This window comes from Aphelocoma coerulescens, chromosome 10 (assembly GCF_041296385.1).
Source record: "Aphelocoma coerulescens isolate FSJ_1873_10779 chromosome 10, UR_Acoe_1.0, whole genome shotgun sequence".
NCBI classification, from domain to species: Eukaryota; Metazoa; Chordata; class Aves; order Passeriformes; family Corvidae; genus Aphelocoma; species Aphelocoma coerulescens.
In genome coordinates this window covers 11,723,645-11,742,493 of record NC_091024.1, presented here as the reverse complement: position 1 = coordinate 11,742,493, position 18,849 = coordinate 11,723,645, and the positions used below count along the sequence as shown (strand labels likewise).

The window sequence follows — 18,849 nt, the reverse complement described above, 5'->3', positions numbered from 1 at the left end:
CCGCCCGGCTCCTCCCCCGGCCACCCCCCCCGCGAGCGGTGGTAGCGGCGCGGCGGAAGGGGCGCGGCGCGGGCGCCATGGCGGCGGGAGCGCGGCCGCTGGCGCTGCTCACCAGCTGTGCCGCGGGCTTCGCGCCCGAGGAGCTCGTCAAACGTGAGTCGGGGCCGCCGCGGCGCCCAAGCGGGCGGAACCGGGGGCCGCGGCCTGCCCGCGCCCGCGGGAATCGGGCTGGCAGCGGCTTCTTCCAGCCCCGGCCCTCACGGGGGCTCTTCTCCCCTCAGGATCGCAGTTCTCCCCTCACGGTCTCAGTTTTCCCCCTCAGGGGTCGCCGCCATCCCCTCACGGTCCAGATTTTCCCCTCAGAATCTCAGTTCTTCGCTCAGGGTCGCATTTTTCCCCATCAAGGTCGCAGTTCTCCTCAAGGGTCTGAATCCTCCCCTCAGGCACCAGCCCCATGGCGGCCACGCAGCCCCCGAGCCCTTGCAGAGGGTGTCAGGAGCCTCCTTAGTGCTTTAAGGAAATAATTCATCGATTTCTCAATGCGGAAGGACTAAAAGGGAAAACTAAAAATTCTGTCTGTTCTGCAGTTGTTAGAATTGCAGATTACACTTCGTACCAAGTACATAGAATTCATTCTGTAGGAAGTGGTTTTCCTGGAAACCAGTTGCCATTTTTATGGCTCAAAAAGGGAACACAAGAATAAGTTCTGATAGTAGAGGAAACCATGGTGGAATTTTCGGTAATTCTAAGATCGGGGGATTCCAGGAAGAAGCTGTTCAGATCTTGATGGGTTTCCCATGTTAGGACAGCCCTGGTTTTTAGGGAACGCTTGAACAGTTTGCTGTGCACACTGAGGTGTAGAACTTAACTCCCTCATCCCTTCTCTGGATTTGTTTTTACCTCTTTCTGAGCAATTCTTGCTTAGGATCTCACCAAGCACAGGGCTTCCCCCTGAGAACTGGCTCCCTCCACCTCATTAAAGCACATTTTGAAACAAAAACAACAGTACAAGGTCTGCAGTCAAAGGCTCCTCTGTCAAAGAAGTAGTAGTAGTTGCTTATTTTTAAGGAAGGTATAAGCAAATTGGAAGGAATTCTTCAGGGTTTCTCTGGGTTTCCCCTTTGATTATTTTACACAGCGAAATTAAACCGGTAGAAAAGGTAGGTAAGCAAAAAGTTATTTAATCTGAGAAAGCCCTAAAATTTAAGTTCAGGTTTTTTTAACTGGTACTCACTTTGAAATGTCTCAGCTTCCACTGTTCCTGGTACCAAAACTGGAATCTTGTCTGTGTGTCCTCTGATTGGGTTACTTCACATTAAGACATTAAAATCCTCCTGAAAGAAACAGCAGCATTTGCTAAAATAAATGCCATCAGCATTTTAAGTCCTTCCTTTGTATAACAAGTGAAATGAAATCAGATCCAGCAGACTATAAAACATTCAAGGACACACTGGCATGGACAGGGCAGCAGTGAGAAGGGTGTGGTGGGGTGAAAGAGCCTGTCAGAACTTTTTAGGCCAATTCCAAGATTTTTTCTAGGGTTTTCATCCTGTTAAATAGAAAATGGCTTGAGGACGAGAAGCAGTTGATGGTACTTTCGCTAGATGTAGTTTTATTTGTTCAGGTCTCAGTAGGGTGCTCTGAATGCTTTAATTCATGGAGTACTGGGGCAAACAAAGCTATTTAAAGTGCTCAGCATAGATATGTCTGTTATTATTGTGATATATTTATCACAGCTTAAAACAGCAAATAAGATTGGTTCAGTTTTCATACTATCTCATGTGATTGTTCTTGCTTCTCTTTTTGGATTTTTACCACTCCCCTCCCCCCCTCCAGCATATTTGGGTTCTCTTCAGTCCTTGGTGTAATTTTAGGAGTATTTTTTATGGTTTATTCCACCAGGTGGCTCTCAAGGCCCAGAATGTGGGAACTACTCCGTGTACCTGACAACTGAGCATTTGAGAGCATTTAGGGCATTATGTTCTTACAGTGTTTATTCAGTCTGAAAAACACTATGAAGGGTGGTCAATATCTTACTCCACTTGGGAAAAAAAAACCTGCAAAAAGAAGTTGTAATAATTAAAAAAAATTATTACGAGACACACAATGTGCTAGAAGTGCTTAAATAGCACTTGGGTATGAGAACAGGGAAATTACTGCAGGAGAGCTGCATCTGGTTCTCTGATTATTTAACTCTTCTGAACAGTTATTTCTGGTCTTCAACTCCTGTTTTTCAAAAGTATTTGCACTTTCAGAAGACTTAGTAAGAGTCAGCATTAAAAATGGGGAGGGATGTGAGATTTTACAATATTGTCATGTCCTCTCTTGTTTTCAAAATCATTATCTTGCCTACATGTAAGAATATGAAATTAAAAGTCAATGTTTAAGTCAGTAAAATGAGCAGACATTTATATAAATAGCTGAGAATCATTTCCAAAAGTATTGGTCATAACTATGGTCTGCTTTATTAAAAATTATAAATACTTGTGAGTGAAGAAGGGACACAACTAATGAACTTGCTGAAAAATATAAGCCAGTGACTGACTGCCTGGAAGCAATGAAAGCTTTTCCTCTGGACAGATTCCAGAGAAGTTTGGAAGTTCCTGGAGCTATGTGACACCAGGAAGGATCAGCTACTAGACTGAGTCAGTAACTCAACAAACTTGCTGTTTGTTAAATGGTTTTCTGATAGAAAGAAGGCAAAATCAGTCATGGGGTGAGCTGGAGTAGGGGAATTACCCAGCAAATGTGGTGCTCTTCGTGTGGTACAGGGCTTTGTGGAGGCTGCAGGAGGTAATGACCCAGGATGATGCTGGAGCAGCCAAAAATGGCCTCAAATAATTCCCTGTAGAGCTTCTGCTGCTCCAAATGCTTCTATACAGTGTGGGACACAAATCCAGGATGTCTCCATTTGGATTCAGCAGTTACGGGTAACACTGGGACCATTATTTCAGTAAAATAAGTGTCCAGCAGTCACAGGATTTCACAGGGGACCCTGAGCTCTACACCCTGTTTTTGAGTGACACCAAGCAGCTCTGTCAGTGCCATGAACTTTTCCATGTGTGTTTTTAGAGCTCTGTAGTGGTGCTGCAGCTGGAGAGTGTTTGCATTCCTGTCATCCAGAGAGCTGCTGGTGCTCTCAGGGAGGCCCAGCCCAAGCCTCGCTCCTGTTGTGGTCACACAGTGACTCACTTGGTTTTCCAGGCTCTTTGCATGGCAAACCACTGACACTTTCAATGGCTGGGCAGTTTAATATTAACTCACTCATAAGTTACTCATAAGCTGAACAAGCCACCTCCTTTTGCCATATTAATTTTCTAGGAGTTTATTCTGATCAGTACTCTCTAAATTAGATACCAAGGTATTCTGGCTGAATTTCCTTCTTTAATTAAAATCCGGGGTGTCTTGAAAAGAAATTTTTGGAATGCTGGGGTGGTAAATATAACCCTTAAAACTAATTCCTGCGTCAAATGAGAACTCAGTTTGAGTTGCAGTGTGTATTTCTTTTGTAGTCTCTGCTTGTTTACTCTAAAGACCAAAATCCAATTGCTCCAAGTAACTTTTTTTGGGAGAGAACTCCTGACAAGATACTCAGTTTCCTGCCAGGAGTGATCAGGCTGTTGTGCAGTGATTTCCTACAACCCCACATGCAGTCTGAGACACAGCAAGTCTGAATCCTTTCACAAAGTTCCTGAAGCCCTTTGAGTTTAGTGTGCAACATCAATTTTTACTGGGAGAGAAATTTCACAGGAAATTGGCAAAATCTCAGGATGAAGGATGGGTAATCAGCAGCACAATGGGATGAAAGAAAACCCCTTAAAATACAGGATCAAGTAGCAGGTAATAGGAAATGGCGTCATTCTAGCAGTGCTTTGAGACCTTAATTTGTCCATGAACTCTTCTAAAAAAATTATCACTCAAAAAGCAAATGTGAAATTCATATCAGCTTTTGAAAATCTTTTATAAAAGTTCTTTTGCTTTGTTTTGCCTGGGTGACTGACTCAAGTGACTTTTGAGCAGATTTTCTTTCCTTAAGTCTTTTCTTTCCTCCTTAAGTCTTACTGCTGATTTTCTGGGTTTCAGTAATTTCTGTGGACTCCTGTTCTCAGTTTGTTGTGGCATTGACTTGTAATTCTGTTAGCTTAGCCTGATTGTTATTTAGTTACTTATTTTTAACTCTCAAAACACTGGTAAAGGGAAATTTATATCATATTCAAAACATCTGAGAAGACAAATCCCAGAATCCAGATTTGTTTGGTAGTGACTCAGGATCATTGTCCCCCAGCTCCAAAGTGATGTGGATAATCTTAGTGTGGAATATCTTCTGATTAAAGCCCAATTACTCAGAAAACGATTGCCATGCAAATTAAAATAAAATAAAACAAAACATGAACCTGGAAAAAGCATTTAGACGTGGCACTTTTTATTTTAAGAAACCCAGAGAGGAGACTCCTGTTTCATCCTCTTAAGTAGGAAATGGCTGCAGGTTTCTGTTTCCAAGGTCACATTTCTCCCTCAGATTCCCTGTCTGCTCTTCAGGGCTGCAAATAATCCTGGTTTACAGCTCTCACTGCCTTGTACCCTGTGCTCATTGACCAGATCTATTTCTCAGCCTTTGCAGTTTAGTTGTAAAAATCATTGCAACCTTGGCAAGGAGGTTTTCCTGTCTTTTTGCTAATAAGATACAGATAAATTCAAATTCATCTCCAGACTATTTGGGGAACAGCCTGTTCTAGCAGCTCCAGGAACTCTCAGTGCCTTAAAATACAAATCCTTGAAAAACCATGTACTTTATTCTTTAACTCTTCTGCTGCCCAAGGCAATTCTAGATGACTCAGTCCATTTTATAAATAATTGACCTGTGTTTCAAAGTGTCCATGAGTTCATCCAGCCTGAACAAGATATCCTGGCCTTTCCCTCAAGGTATAATGGGATGCTCTGCTTCCAACTCTAATTCAGCTCCAGGAGTGTTCCTGGGAAGGTTCCTGCCTTGAAGGGCAGTGTTTGACAGCACCTGAGCAAAGCACTGCCTTGGTTTTTAATTGTTGAACTCCTACATGGAATTTAATGGGAATTACAATAGAATTGTAGGAACTGGGTTTATTTTCTCATTAGTTACCTTCAGGTTTTGGTCACAGTTAAACAGTTCTTTACATCTCAATGAGCATGCAAGGGTTGTAATAAAGTTTAGGTTTTCTCTCCATACATCATGTTTACAGGTACTAAGTTTGAATTAACACTTGAAAAGGCATTTGCAGGAAAACAAAAGGCTTTCTGCAGCTTCTGTGCCATATTTTATATTAAAAACTAGAAAGCAAACTCTCTGAAAGCTAAGCAATAAAATCTAGGACAGAGTAACAAATTGAGTTGAATTTTTAAAGATCTTGAGTATATACTCAAGTAAAGATGGATCTGCATTGGCACTGTACTTTTCTAGACAAATTAAGTTCTTGATGCTGGTTTTATCCTCCTCATTAAACTTCTCTCCTACAGGTATCACAGGAAAAGATGACCTTACTGCAGGTGCAATTACAAGTGGAAGAGTGAATTTTTACCCTTGGACAATAGATAACAAATATTATTCAGCAGATATCCACTTCTGTGTCGTCCCAAACACCTTCCATGTGACTGGAGAGATTGCTGAGTCTGTTCAAGCATTTGTTGTGTACTTTGACAGCACAATAGTAAGGCTCTTCTGCTTCATTCTCTCACTTTATCTCTGTCATGTAGCTGCCTTATCACAGTGATAACCATAAATCAGTTTCTCCATCTCTCCCCTTTAGGCTGTTCTGTTAATTGGCAGAAGATCAATATTCAATTTCCCAGCTAACAGTAGTTGGTTTCCTTCTCTCTTACTCCTCTACTCCAACTGGAAGAGGGGTTTTCAGGATTCAGTATGCCACTATGGCAAATCCTCTTCCAGCTCACCATCTCCAGCTTTGTTCCTAGCTGGTGCTGCTTCTTAAAGGCTCCTTTAAGATAGCCAGGATTTAGGTAGCTAAACATAAAATTCTGTGCATTTTACCCTAAATTGTTTCTACTAAATGAGCAGCAGTGAAAACTGGTTTAGCAGAAACTAGAAAGGCTGAGATAAAAAAAGCCTATTTCTTTAAATAATTCAATTCTAATATGTTAAAAACTAAAGTATTGTAGGATGTATTCCAAAGAATACTTTTCTTTTCCCTTTTAGAAAACTGGACTGGATGGTGTCTCTGAATGGCTTCCCCTGACAGAAGAGTGGCTGCCAGAAGTGATGATCCTGGTTTGTAACAGAGTGTCTGAGAATGGTAGGAGACCCAAAGAACTTCCATCCTCACTTAGAGCCATTAACCTGCATAATAATTGACTTTCTAATTACATCAACAATCACTTCTCAGAATGTGTGGGTGAGACTGGCCTGGAGAGCTGATAGAGCACAGCCAGGTGACTCTGGGGAGCAGGAGCAGAAACCTTCAGCAGGTTGTGGTTAAAGCTGAATCAGAGTTTTACCAGCTTGCTCAGTGAGCCAATGCAAAGGCATTCCTGCTGCTGGATGTGCTTCAGCCTGCTGAAAAATGGGGAGGACTTGGTTGCTTAATTCCATTTTTTTGACCATTTGGACATTGAACACACACATTTGCTTTGGTTCTAAAGAACAGCAAGCTGTGAGATACAGATGTGTCCCTGCAGTTTAATTCACTGTCAAACCCAGAGTTAACAGAAGTCTTCATTCACACTTACATGGCCCTGTGGGTATCCTCTCCAAAACCATTTGATTCTATTCCTTCTCCTAAGGAGAAGTTTAACTCTGTTTTTGGAATCCACAGTGAATGGAGGGAGGATCCACGCCAGCTACTCTACACTTTCCCATACAATCCAGAATAAGCAAACAACTTTGAGGGAATAAAACACAGCTAAATATTCTGATAAATATGCTGGCATTTGTCTTAAACTGGCATGTTTAATACCCATTTTTGTCTCCCAATTTAGGTGTAAACAGACAGAAAGCTCAAGAATGGTGCATCAAGCATGGCTTTGAGCTGGTAGAACTTAGCCCTGAGGAGCTGCCTGATGAGGATGGTAGGTCTGCTGCTTCTCTTGAAATTTTGAGAATGAAAAAGTGCACAAAAATATCTTCTAAATAAAATTATGCCCCTTACAATTGTTTATGTGCCACATGATTACGGCATGGAATGCTCCCAGTTGGTGGGGCTTAGTCTCAGCTATTAAAGGTCAGGAGGAGGAGGAGGTTATTTCCTCTGAGAAATTCCATTTGTCTCCTCCCAAATCCAGCTGCTGTTTATGTAGCACCTACGTAAAAATAATATCTGCTCCTTTTTCTGGCACTGCCACCAGGACTGTATTGATACATCAGAAGTTTATATTCCACTTAGAAAATAAATCTAAAGAACCGTTTTTATGCATAAGGGCGGAAAAATTCTTGTTTTAAAGACTTGAAAACTATTTTATACTATCTATCCTCTCTTGGTATAAACAGTGACATGATAGCCTGAAAATGGCAGGTTATTAAAAACATTTCAGAGCAACATGAGCTGTTACACAGGAAATAAACCAGTTTCAGAATCACTGGCTGCCCATACATTTATAACTTGAAAAAAAAACCAAACCCAGTAAGAAAAGTTAGAAGTGTGATGTTCCACTCTTGAAAAGTGACTGTGCATTTCCTGACAGCCTTATCAGCATAAGCCTTATCTCCTCACTTCAGTGATACAAAAAAGTGTTTACACCTTACCTCTCTGCAGCAAAATGAGATAACTGTGTGCATTTGCAGGTTGGAGTGGAATTAGTCACTAACATTTGCTCTGTTTCAGGTTCTCCAAGCACACTGCTGTCACCAAAAATAATTCACTGTGAAATCCTCTTCTAGAACACATCCTCGCCCCTTTTCCCCCTTTAAAAGCCTACTAAAATTGGATCTTAAGTAGCTGAGAAATCTCCCTCTCCCCCCACCACGCCTTTAAAAGTGTTTATTTTTTTTTTTCCAGTCAAGGGGGCAGGATACACTTTTCATTCACAGAAACCAGGAAAATCAGAAGTGAAGACCCCTTAGACTAAACAAATACTAAATGCTTTAAAAATTAGTAACCTTAAATCAAGTTATTTTTTCTATTGAATAATTGTTATAAAGAACAAGCTCTTTACCATTTAAATAATGGGAATAATAACAACTCAGGATGCTAATTTTGGGAATATTAGGATACATGTTCTTTCCTAGCTGTTGGGTAGTTGATTCACTGTGACTCATGCAGAGGAGGAACTGTGTTCCAGTGAGTAACTTATTTACCCCACAAACATTCTGGGTGAGTTACAAAAGGCACAACAGATGCTGTAAACACACTGAGCCAATCTCTGTTCGAAATTCTGACATTTCAGGCAGCTCATCTCAAATAAACTGGAACTTTTGTTTTGACTCACTGTCAGTTGTTTGTACAGTCAGGACAAGAGCGCCAAACTGAGGCTCTTGATAATGACTCTGATACCAAACCAAACAGTGGCATCACAGAGGGCAAAAAATCTGATTTCAGCCTTAAATTCATTTCTAAAGACAGTTTCAATTACTGCACCTGTCCCTGAGTCACTTGAGTTTGATTTCTAAACAATCACATTTTTGTATCCAAAGGATTGTTCGGGGTTTTTTTTTCCCTTTGTCAACCTGCACAAACATGGGAAGTTGACTAAACCGAGGAAATGGGAAAACTGACTTGATACAAAGTGGTGTCAGATCTATTTAGTAAATAAGTTGAAATCTGAATAATGCTTTCCCTGGTCTTTCAAGTTACTGTAATTCCTAGGATTACTGGAACATTCGGACATAGATATTGTGGGGACAGCTTTACAAGATTCCTTTCCATTTTTTACAAGCATTGCACCCTTTTTTAAATGGGTGTCTCAAGTTCTTTACTTTCTAAAGGAATAGAAAGTAATTCTAATATCTATTTTTATGCTGTACAGCATTGTAAAAGATCTTGGGGCAAGAGGTTTAAGTTCCTTGTCTGTTCCAATGAAATTTACTCAGATATTACTTAACAATGTAGGCCCCCTGCTAAATATTTAACAAAAAAAATTTAGGTATCTCCAAAATGCTGAGCTCACAGTTCATTGTACCTGGAAGCTCAGCCCAAGAAGTGAGGCATTAATTTAGATTTACTTGGCCTCTCCTGAAGCAGAGGTGAAAAATCTGTGTTTTGTACCAGAAGCAGAATGTATGATTGTGAGAAGATAGGACAGGCTTTCAGCCCCACCTCTGGAGGCATGTCATGGTTTTTAGAGCCATTTCTAGGAGTGCAATTCTTTGTGTTTTGGTGCAGATGATTTCCCCGAGTCCACCGGAGTGAAGCGCATTGTGCAGGCCCTGAATGCCAACGTGTGGTCCAACGTGGTCATGAAGAGTGGTAGGTGCCACAGGGCCTCTCCCCGAGATCTGCAGGGCTGGGAGTTTTTATCAGGAGTTAAAATCAAGCAGCTGCAGTGCTCCTGCACCAGTACAGACACAGCTGGAGCACTCTGGAACCTTCCTCGTCAAATAGGAAGGTTCAGGCATTCATTGTCCCTTGATGTCCTGATGAACTCATAGGTAGTGGGTGAGATTTATCATAGAATCCTGGGATGGTTTGGGTGGGAAGGGACCTTAAAGCTCATCTTACCCTCTATCCCAGGTTGCTCCAAGCCCATCCAGCCTGCCCTTGGACACTTCCACCCACAATTTCTCTGGACCACCTGTACCAGGGCCTCCCCTCCCTCACAGGAAAGGATTTCTGTGTAAAACTTACTCCCATTCCAGCATCTGCTCCTGTTCCCTCTCTACTTTAACTTGCACTCTACCAGTAATTTGAATTAAATACTCCATTAATTCTACACACTGCAATGAAAAACCAAAGTTTGTTCCACCAAATTCTAGTAGGAAATAGGTTATAATTACCAGCTTGATCTAAAGACTGATGGAGGGTTTGGTGTAGAAGTGAAGGTTAAATTCCACATTTGTTGTAGGGGATTTTTGTTTTGTTTTTTAAACTTTTCAACTAGCCAGGAGAACAGCAAGTGCAGAGATGAGATTTGGCAAAGGAGCCATGTCAAACATTTAAGGACTTTGTCCTACAGAATACCCCACTTGAGTACATGGAAACCACAGAACTTTTTGAAAACAGTGCAAAAAATGGGCAACCCCAGATAATTTCCTGCGAAAACTAATTATCAGGTGGAGTTAGAATTCTGGAAAAAGCACTTTAGCCTAAGAATCATCAGAAAAGGAAATGCTGTGGTTGCAAGTGTAGATCTTTTCATTTACTTGAAAACCTTTAATTACCTTTCTAATCACACAAACTGCTGCAGGAAATGTAGAAAGATGAAACACTTAAAGAGTGCTTGGCCTTAAATTTCTTGTTTCACAAAGCCTCATCCCACCACCAACCTTCCAACACCTTTCTGCTCCCTCATGTCCCATTTCCCACTGTTGTAGCTTCTCCCTTCCTACAAAATTAACTGTGGAATGATTTAAAGCACTGACAGGCTGCTGTTAATTTCGGTATCTGCAAGGTGCTTGCTGGGACTCAGGGAAACCAGGATGAGAATTACTAAACTACATTTTTTAATGCAGCTTTTTGAGTATTTCTCATCCCTCATCAGCACTGAGGTTAAGGTGGGGTCTGATTCAGTGTAACCATTGCAGAGAACCAGGTAACCTTGTCAGAGGGTGTCAAGTTATCTCACTTGTGCTAAAAGTGGTTTTTTAACAACATATTTCCCGTATTTGGCAGATGCCACCTTACAGAACAGCAGAGTTTAGTCACATGTTCAGTTCTTCACAGGGGGGGAAATTCCTGCACATCACTGGTGTGTTCTGTAAAGGTCAAACTCCGTGAAAAATCCAGATTTTCTCTCTCCACAGCACCAGCCCCACACAGCATTGAAGTATTACCACAAGCCCCTCAGGAAGTGAGCTATATTTGGAAGGTGTTGCAGCCTAACTGTGCCTTCAAAGGGAAATTGTTGAGCTCATTTTGCTTAAAATAAAACTTTTTACAACCTGTAACATATCTTTTGTTTTCAGCTTCCTCCAGATCCTGGAAACTGGCTACCATCTAAGTCCAACTTTAGCTTTTCCACTGAATGACCTGCAATTCCTGGCTAGTTGAAAATGCAGGGAAGAGTTATCAGAGAGTGTAAAAGAGTTCTAGTAGTAAATGTGTAGTAGCAAATGCTTATAGCACTGTTAGGTGTACCCTTAATTCAACAGCATTGCCTTAATTCAAAAACCTGTTTCCATGACAATTTAAATTTTCAGGCAGACCAGGAATAACTTTTTTGAAGCACAAACATTAAACCCATATTGTTTTTTTTATTGTGTTAAGCCCCAACACAATCCTTCTCAAGCTTTAGTTTTTTTCACACACCTATTAACATTTTAAACTTCAGATTTTTTTTCCTCTAACCATTAAATGCATCATTCTCACACAGATCTATAAAAATAATTATTAAATGTAACACAGCTGAATTAGAAACAAGTTTACATCAAGTAACCAATCCCAGATGCTTTGTGAGCAAATAAAGCAGCATTATCTCTACTAAAAGCCAAAGCAGCAGTCTTACCTGAGAGTCTCCCAGGAACAAATCCTTTCTGGAGCTGGTGCAAAGTTCTTGGTTTCTCCAGGCCATGGAGCTCCCTTCAGTCTCAGGAAGTTTTCTTTCCCTTGTGCTGGAGAATATGAGTGATTCTCCAGGTAACACATTTCCCTCCCCACAAAGGTATTAAACTGCTGTTGCCCTCTCTGTCCCTACAAGAGCCTCTGTGACAAAAAGAGAAACCATTTCCAGCCCTCTGGAAGAGGCTGCTTGGCTTCTTTCTTGCTTAAATCCCAGGTGAAGCTGCTTACCTCAGGTGGGGCCAGGAATGTGCCTGGCTCTAATTACCAAGTCAATGTGATTGAGGGAGGCCATTTAAACAAATTGTGAATTTGGATGTGTTCATGCCAGTTTTATGGTTAAGGATCATCATGTATCAGCTGGAGACAGACTGGAGGAATATAAGTAAAGGCAGTGGAAAACACTTGGCTATGAAACAGGAATCTGGGCATGCTGAATCCATGTTCAAAGCATCATGAGTGATACCTGGGAAACTACACAGAGCATAGAATCATGGAATCTGGAATGGTTTGGGTGGGAAGGAACCTTAAAGCCCATCCCATTCCACCCCCTGCCATGAGCAGGGACACCTTCCACTATCCCAGGCTGCTCCAAGCCCCATCCAACCTGGCCTTGGACACTTCAGGGATCCAGGGGCAGCCACAGCTTCTCTGGGCTCCATTGTAGCCACTGACTCTTCCAGTAAGTGGGATGAGCTAATTTTTGGCTTTGCTGCCACAAGAACACTGTGTAAGGCATCACCCACTTCCTGAATTGCGCCCAGAAGTTGAAATAACTTTTAGATCCAATAAAAGGAGTTTATAGGAAGGGTTTTTCAAGGGTGTGCCTGCAACCAAGTGTTGTGTCTACCTCCTCCCTAACCATGGATCCAAAGACAAATAGTTGCTGTTCACAGATCCCTGCTGTAGATTCCAGGTTTTTTGGAAGGGATGACATTTGTAATAATTCTGGCTGAGATTCTGTAGGGTTGGAGGAGGGAATATGGAGCCACTGCCATTTTTCTGTACAGGACAAACTCCAATCCCAGATATGAACGAGGTCCATGATTAGATCACTCTAATGCTCCTCTGCCAGTGTGGGAATGTGCTCTCTCCAGGACATTGTGGACTGCAGTGTCCAACCTCGCTTGAGATGACTCAGAAATTGGCTCCATGTCCATCTTTACAGCTCCCCAAAAGCCAGCTCTTTGCTCAGCCCCCTTGAAACCTGGGGAAGCTGCACTGCTTTGGGATGCAAGTCCCAAACTTTCATCCTCCAGTTCCTGTTAATTGACCTGACGGACTTCACGGGCTCTCACGTGGCAGCTGAACATTTTCCAGGGAATTCATTCAGCTGCACTGATTCACTTCTTCCCACCCCTTTGGCCAGGGATCTCTTAAAGCAGTAAAAGGGGATAAAGCAGAGCCAGTGGCCCCAAATACCTGCCAGGGCTGGGGCAGGACAACATCAGCTGCAGGAGCAGGGAATGGGAACTGAGGGCTCAGGAATGCTCTCATGGAGCCATGTTTACCTGGATGCTGGGTGCCTGGTGGGCTCAGTTACACATCCAACCCCTCAAAATGGGAGTCTGGAGAAATGGCAAGGAAATTTGGACAGAGCATCAAAATTACATCACCTCAACAGTTGAGACTAGAGCTTAGTCATGAGTGTAATAATTTAGAATATACTTCTTTTAAAAAGTAATATTAAATCTTTCTTCTGGCAGAAATTGTTTCCTGGCTATTTCTGGTCCAATAACTTCACATTAACTAAAATACAAAGATTTGCAGAAAAATCTCTTGAGTCTCTTGTGTAACTGCAAATATTTACTACTCAGTGCAAGGCCATTTGTACTGAGTAATAAGCTATGACTTAGAAAAACCTGACTTAGTAAAATCACCTCATCACATCACTTATTATGCACATAGTTTTGTATAAAACAAGTTTAAAAATAGAGCCAGTTTGAATTTAAAATACTGTACCACATTTACTATCTTAGATGACTGTTTAGGTTTAGGTTTGAAATCACTCTTTAAGTTGGGTTTTAAAGTAGCATTGAGATACACCCTAGGCCAGCAGTGGGGAAAGCCCAGAGCACCTTGCAGTGAGAAGAAACCCTGGATTTGATGGATACGTCCATCCAGGAGTTCTGAATTAGATATTTAAGAAATTTTTTTGCCATTATTGTCATGCTCAGCCTGTTTGGACAATGTGTGAGCAGAGGCTCTCGTTGCCTTTCCTGAATCCAGCCCCAAACTCAGTGCTGCTTTCCATGGAGGTTAAACCTGGGCATCAAGAACAGCAAATGCTGCTTCTGGATTTTCCCAGCTGCCTTGTTTGGAATTTACCAGCTCAGATCCTAACAGAGCAGAGACTTCCAACAAGAACTGAAAAGATCTCACATCTCTTGCAGCTCACACAAACCGTGGCGAGTATTTAGCAGTAAACGTTGCTAACACAGCTTAAAGCTTAGAGATTATGTCAAATTTCTGCTTAAAATCTATTTTCAACTGCACTGGCACAGTTTTCCATGGTGCTTTGTGTCTTCCCTGAAATACTCCCCTCTCCCACCTGGCCAGTCCCAGTATTTGCAGTAATTTTGCACTGTGTGCTTTGTTTCCAGACAGGACCCAGGGCTTTGGTCTCCTCAGCACGTTGGCAGGAGCAAACAGGAGCCGTGGCTGCGAAGAGACCCTGGAGACAGAAGTAAACAGTAATTCCTGAATTCCTGGTTCCTGCTCTTCGCTCAGGCCTGCCCTTCATCCATGGGGTGGTGGCTGGGACCTCCCCACTGTGTCTCGGAGCCAAAGGAAAGAGCACTAAAAGCTCCATTCAAGATGGTTTGATTATATCCCAATTATCCCATTTTGGGCAAAACAAAACCTGTCATTTCATGGTGTTATTTGAAAAAACCCCAACAAATCTCTCCTAAAAAATCCCTTAATGCAGCACCAATTTCCAGTGTTGCAGAAGTGGCTTTTCATGGAACAGGTTTTGCAGTAACACTTTGAGATACAGTGTAAGGTTTTGAAGTAAAAGCAGGAAGCACCTGATTTGTGGCTGATGGTTTTCACGCCTTACTGGATACTCAAATATCTTTGTTTCCTGACAGCCCAACCCATCCCCAGGAGACAGGGAAGAATCCCAGTCAGATGGTGGAGAGGATGGAGCTGGCACAAACAACCTGGAGCTTGACAGTGCTGCAGGTGAGCTCTGCTTGGAGCATCCACACCTGGCTGGGACAGGCCCACAGAGCCCCTGAATTCTGCTCAGGGAAAAGTGGGGCATAAAGGCACTTGCCAGAGCCAGGGGAGGTCCTTAAATAATTGCAGCATTCCAGGAGATGGGACCTTCTTAGCAGCTGTATGTGAGATCTGAATGTTTGTTGTTGTGGTTTCAGCACAGTCTCATCACTCTTTGATTCACTCTCTGGCTGTTTCTGGACAGATCATTCTGGAATCAGCAAGAAACCTTAAATACTAGATGAGCTCCCATGTATCATAGAATCATGGAATCTGGAATATTTTGGGTTAGAAGGGACCTTAAAGCTCATCCCATTCCAGCCCTGCCATGAGCAGGGACACCTTCTGCTATCCCAGGCTGCTCCAAGCCCCATCCAGCCTGGCCTTGGACACTTCCAGGGATCCAGGAGCAGCCACAGCTCCTCTGGACTCCCTGTGCCAGGGCCTCCCCACCCTCACAGGGAAAATTCCTTCCATTAAATTAATCATCACTGTAACAATGCCATGATTTGTCTGTATGAGCAATCAGTAAACCAGTTTCTCTCCTATGACAGTGGAATTTGCAAATGGGATTTGCAGCTGGTAAAATCCTGGTTTTCTGCTGATAAACCAGAATAATTTCTCTTCAACCAACCTGTATTTCAGATCCCATGCTGGATATGGACATCCAGGAGCTGGCCAGCCTGACCACGAGAGATGGGGACCTGGAGAACTTTGAAAGGCTGTTCTCAAAGCTGAAAGAAATGAAAGGTAATGCACCAGGAGAGATGGACTTGAGCTCTGGCACCTCCTCCAGGGGCTCAGAGGCAGGAGTGAGTTGGAAAGCTGTGCAAATTCTTCTCCTGCCTGAAGTCCTTTATAAGTAGCTGCTCTTTTCATTCATTTGCCCTTCATCTTGATAATGCTCTGGAAAGCAGCAGATCTTGACTCTTGGAGTTCCCTAAATCCAGCTGCAGGAGGTGTTTCTGTCCCTGCTCACTCCTGAGCTTCACAACCCAAATCCTCTCTTTCCCCACAGACAAAGCTGCCACGCTGCCTCACGAGCAGAGAAAGCTGCACGCGGAGAAGGTGAGCTTTGGGAATTGGGGTGGAAATCCATAAAATGGGGGGGTTCTTTCCAAGCCACCATTCCTACCTTTGGAGAGTTCCTGGATTAAGAGCAGTGAGAACAAGCCATGAAGTCCCAGGGAAGACTTATCAGGTATCTCCCAAAAACTGAGTAACTTGCAAGTTTGAAACACCAGAAAAGCATAAAATCCTGGAATGGTGTGGGTTGCAAGAGGGACCCTAAAGATCATCTCATTCCACCCCACTGCCATAAGAAAAAGACTTTCCCCTTTCTGAATTTTGAGCTGAAGTTCCTGCAGTCACTGGGGTTCTTGCACAGGTTTTGTATCACAGGTGCCTCCCATGACCTGAATCATTGCCTCTGTGTTGCTGAAATTCCTTAACCTCAGAGAGGAGGCATTTTTCTTACAGACCTGGGTGCCAGATTTAGCTGCTGCTCAGTTTCTACATTTTGGATGGGAAATACAAAATCTCCAGTCATTTGATGGGAATTTTCTCCCTTTCCCATCTTTCTTGCCATTGTAGGTGGCCAAAGCCTTCTGGATGGCAATTGGAGGAGACAGGGATGAGATTGAAGGTCTCTCCTCAGATGAAGAAAACTGAATTCCTCTGTAGCTGGAAGTGCCAGAGCAATCCTAAAGGAATGATCCTGCCCTGCAATTAGTGTCTATTGCCAAAAACCCCATTTAGCTGTAGCTGCTTCCCTTGGTGACAGCATTCCCCATGTTCCACATTCCACAACACCTCCTGGCTCCAGAGGATTTGTCTGACTGTTCCTTTCTCCTCTCTCAGAGGACTTTGGAAGGTGACATGTGTGTGGTTCAAGGAGATATGGATGAGTTTACATTTTTCAAATGAACATTTTTATTATTTCCTCTCTGGGGTTTAAATAAACAGTTGTGCTCCCAGTTATCTCCGCACACATGGCTGGGGGCTGGGAAGCGACTCCTGAATTCCAGACTCCACTTTTCAGCTGTAGGCCTGCTGGATGGTTTTATGGAGCTTCTCCCAGCTCAAACTGCCCAGATTTTGATGAGCCATGAAGAGGAAGTTGTTGAACTGTGCCCTGTGGGAGATGCTCTGCCAAGGGCTGGGAGCTGCATCCTGCCAAGTGCCAAAGCCATTAAAAGTGGCCCCGGGCTCGGATTCTGTTTGGATTTTGCCTGTGTAAGGACGGGGGCCTTCCCTGGAGTGGCAGGTGTTGTCCACACTCCCTGGATTTCCACTGGAAACTAAACTTGGGATGAAATGCCAGATGTTTGCTGCTGCTCTGGGGTGGAATTCTCTGCCCAAACCTTCTGCAAGGCCTGGCAGAATGCACAGAGCTGCTCCTGGGAGCTCTGTCCTAAATTCCCAACACTGGGATTCCAAACCCCTCAGTGCCCCTGGATGTGCCTGTCCATCAGGCACACAGGGCTGTCCTGTGGTGCCAGGGCTCACAGGGAATTCCCTTGTCCTGGATTGAGCCCACATCACTTCCACACCAGCACACGGCACAGACCCACTGGAATTAGGGACCTGGAAGGAAGGTGGAGCCTGGTGAGGGAGTGAGAGGAGAAAGGGGAAATGCCACCCTGGCTCCTTCTCTGCTACCAGCACAGTCAGTGGATCAGTGGGAAGAGGATCCAATAGATTCCCATACAGAAGGGTCTGACCCCAAGAACTTTTCCTTATCAATCTGAAAATCCACCCTGTTAAGCACCCTCAGTTAGGAATTTCAACATTAACTTTTCCAATGTCCACTAAATTCCCAAGTCCCAGGACACAGGTTTGCCATCGATTATCAGATGGCTTTACATCCTGGAGGCACTTTCACAGTGGTCCTTGAATTCACTGTCTCTTCTTTTATGATGAAGCAAAGGTGAATGTAAATAATGAGTTTCTTGGAATGCTGGGAATCATTTCCAGGGTTGAAATGGCAGCATTTAAGGACAAGGACTGAAGCCTCATTGGCAGTTTGGAAAGTGTTCCTCAGCTACAGCTTGAGCAGGAGCTCCCCCATGGTAAAACACCTGGTTTGGGAAGAAATATCCTGGAATACACAGAGACATTTGAGGAAACACCTGCCAGGGACACCTCTTCCCAACCAGCTGCTGGGCCTTGCCATGACTCTGCCTTCTCCCATTCTTTTCTTTTTCCCAGCACAGAGAATGTCATAAAGACCTGAAGGTGGCTCATTCCAAGCAGGGAATGGTTTTCCATGTTGGCTTCTTGATAGTTGAAGACTTCTTTCTGCCCTTTCTAAATCTTTGTTGTGCAATGGTGATAAATGGCAAAAGTGCCAAGGGAATGGAGTTGAGGCAGTGAAGAAAACAATGGACTGGGACACTTTATAAACCCATTCTTTAGACATGTGATAGAGATGTGACTATTTAAATTTAATGAGATCATATCAATTAAAACCCAGTGCTTTGCTGCCTTTTTATGAGGTAACAGCAGCTCATTCCCATATTCAGAACTCTTTTAAACATGTTTTTATTATAAATACGTGTCTTGTTTGTAGGGGGAGAAATCATGGAGGCAGGAAGTGTGGCTGGAGACACTGGAAAGTAATGATCCTTTGAGAGTGTTGTGTTGTGCTTTAAAATCAAGATTTCTTTGCTGGTGGTTAATTTTTTGTGGGTGGTTTGGGGTTTTTTCTGAAGAGACCCTTCGGTTTTGGCTACAGAATTTCTTCACAAAGTAAGAAGTTACAGAAATGAATAAAAGGGGCATTAGTGGAAAAGCAAAGTTGTGTCTGTCACTCAGTTTCTCTTTGTGTAGCAACAACAAAAGAATTCCCAGCTGGTTTCCACAGAATCCCAGAGAGGTTTGGGTTGGAAATGACCTTAAAGGCCACCCAGTCCCACCCCTGCCATGGGCAGGGGCACCTCCAGGTTTGACATCCTTGTCCCAGGTGGGAAGCTCCAGTTCCAGAATT

The 18,849-nt window shown here is 43.2% G+C and overlaps 2 protein-coding genes across 4 annotated transcripts in view; one reads left to right on the top strand and one right to left on the bottom strand.

Moving 5' to 3' along the window:
- Positions 1-14,235, bottom strand: part of IQCH (IQ motif containing H) — a 67,700-nt gene extending 53,465 nt beyond the window's left edge. For all 3 annotated transcript variants that reach the window (XM_069026246.1, XM_069026249.1, XM_069026248.1), the window contains exons 1-2: positions 11,587-14,235; positions 1,235-1,334 (exon numbers count right to left, since the gene is read on the bottom strand). The gene's annotated coding sequence lies outside the window, so the exon portion shown is untranslated. The remainder of the gene's footprint in view (positions 1-1,234; positions 1,335-11,586) is intronic.
- AAGAB (alpha and gamma adaptin binding protein) lies at positions 50-16,874 on the top strand. Its single transcript, XM_069026251.1, has 10 exons — positions 50-153; positions 5,494-5,684; positions 6,191-6,287; positions 6,970-7,059; positions 9,309-9,392; positions 14,243-14,325; positions 14,732-14,825; positions 15,507-15,611; positions 15,880-15,929; positions 16,455-16,874. The coding sequence occupies exons 1-10, from the start codon at positions 78-80 to the stop codon at positions 16,530-16,532; spliced, it is 948 nt and encodes a 315-aa protein (XP_068882352.1). The 5' UTR covers positions 50-77; the 3' UTR covers positions 16,533-16,874.
- Positions 16,875-18,849: the final 1,975 nt, after the last annotated feature.

Coding starts and splice junctions, on each gene's coding strand:
- AAGAB (XM_069026251.1), top strand. CDS start 78: ATGGCGGCGGGAGCGCGGCCGCTGGCGCTGCTCACCAGCTGTGCCGCG. Junction 9,393..14,242: donor CAACGTGGTCATGAAGAGTG/GTAGGTGCCACA, acceptor CTTTGTTTCCAG/ACAGGACCCAGGGCTTTGGT. Junction 15,612..15,879: donor AAAGCTGAAAGAAATGAAAG/GTAATGCACCAG, acceptor CTTTCCCCACAG/ACAAAGCTGCCACGCTGCCT.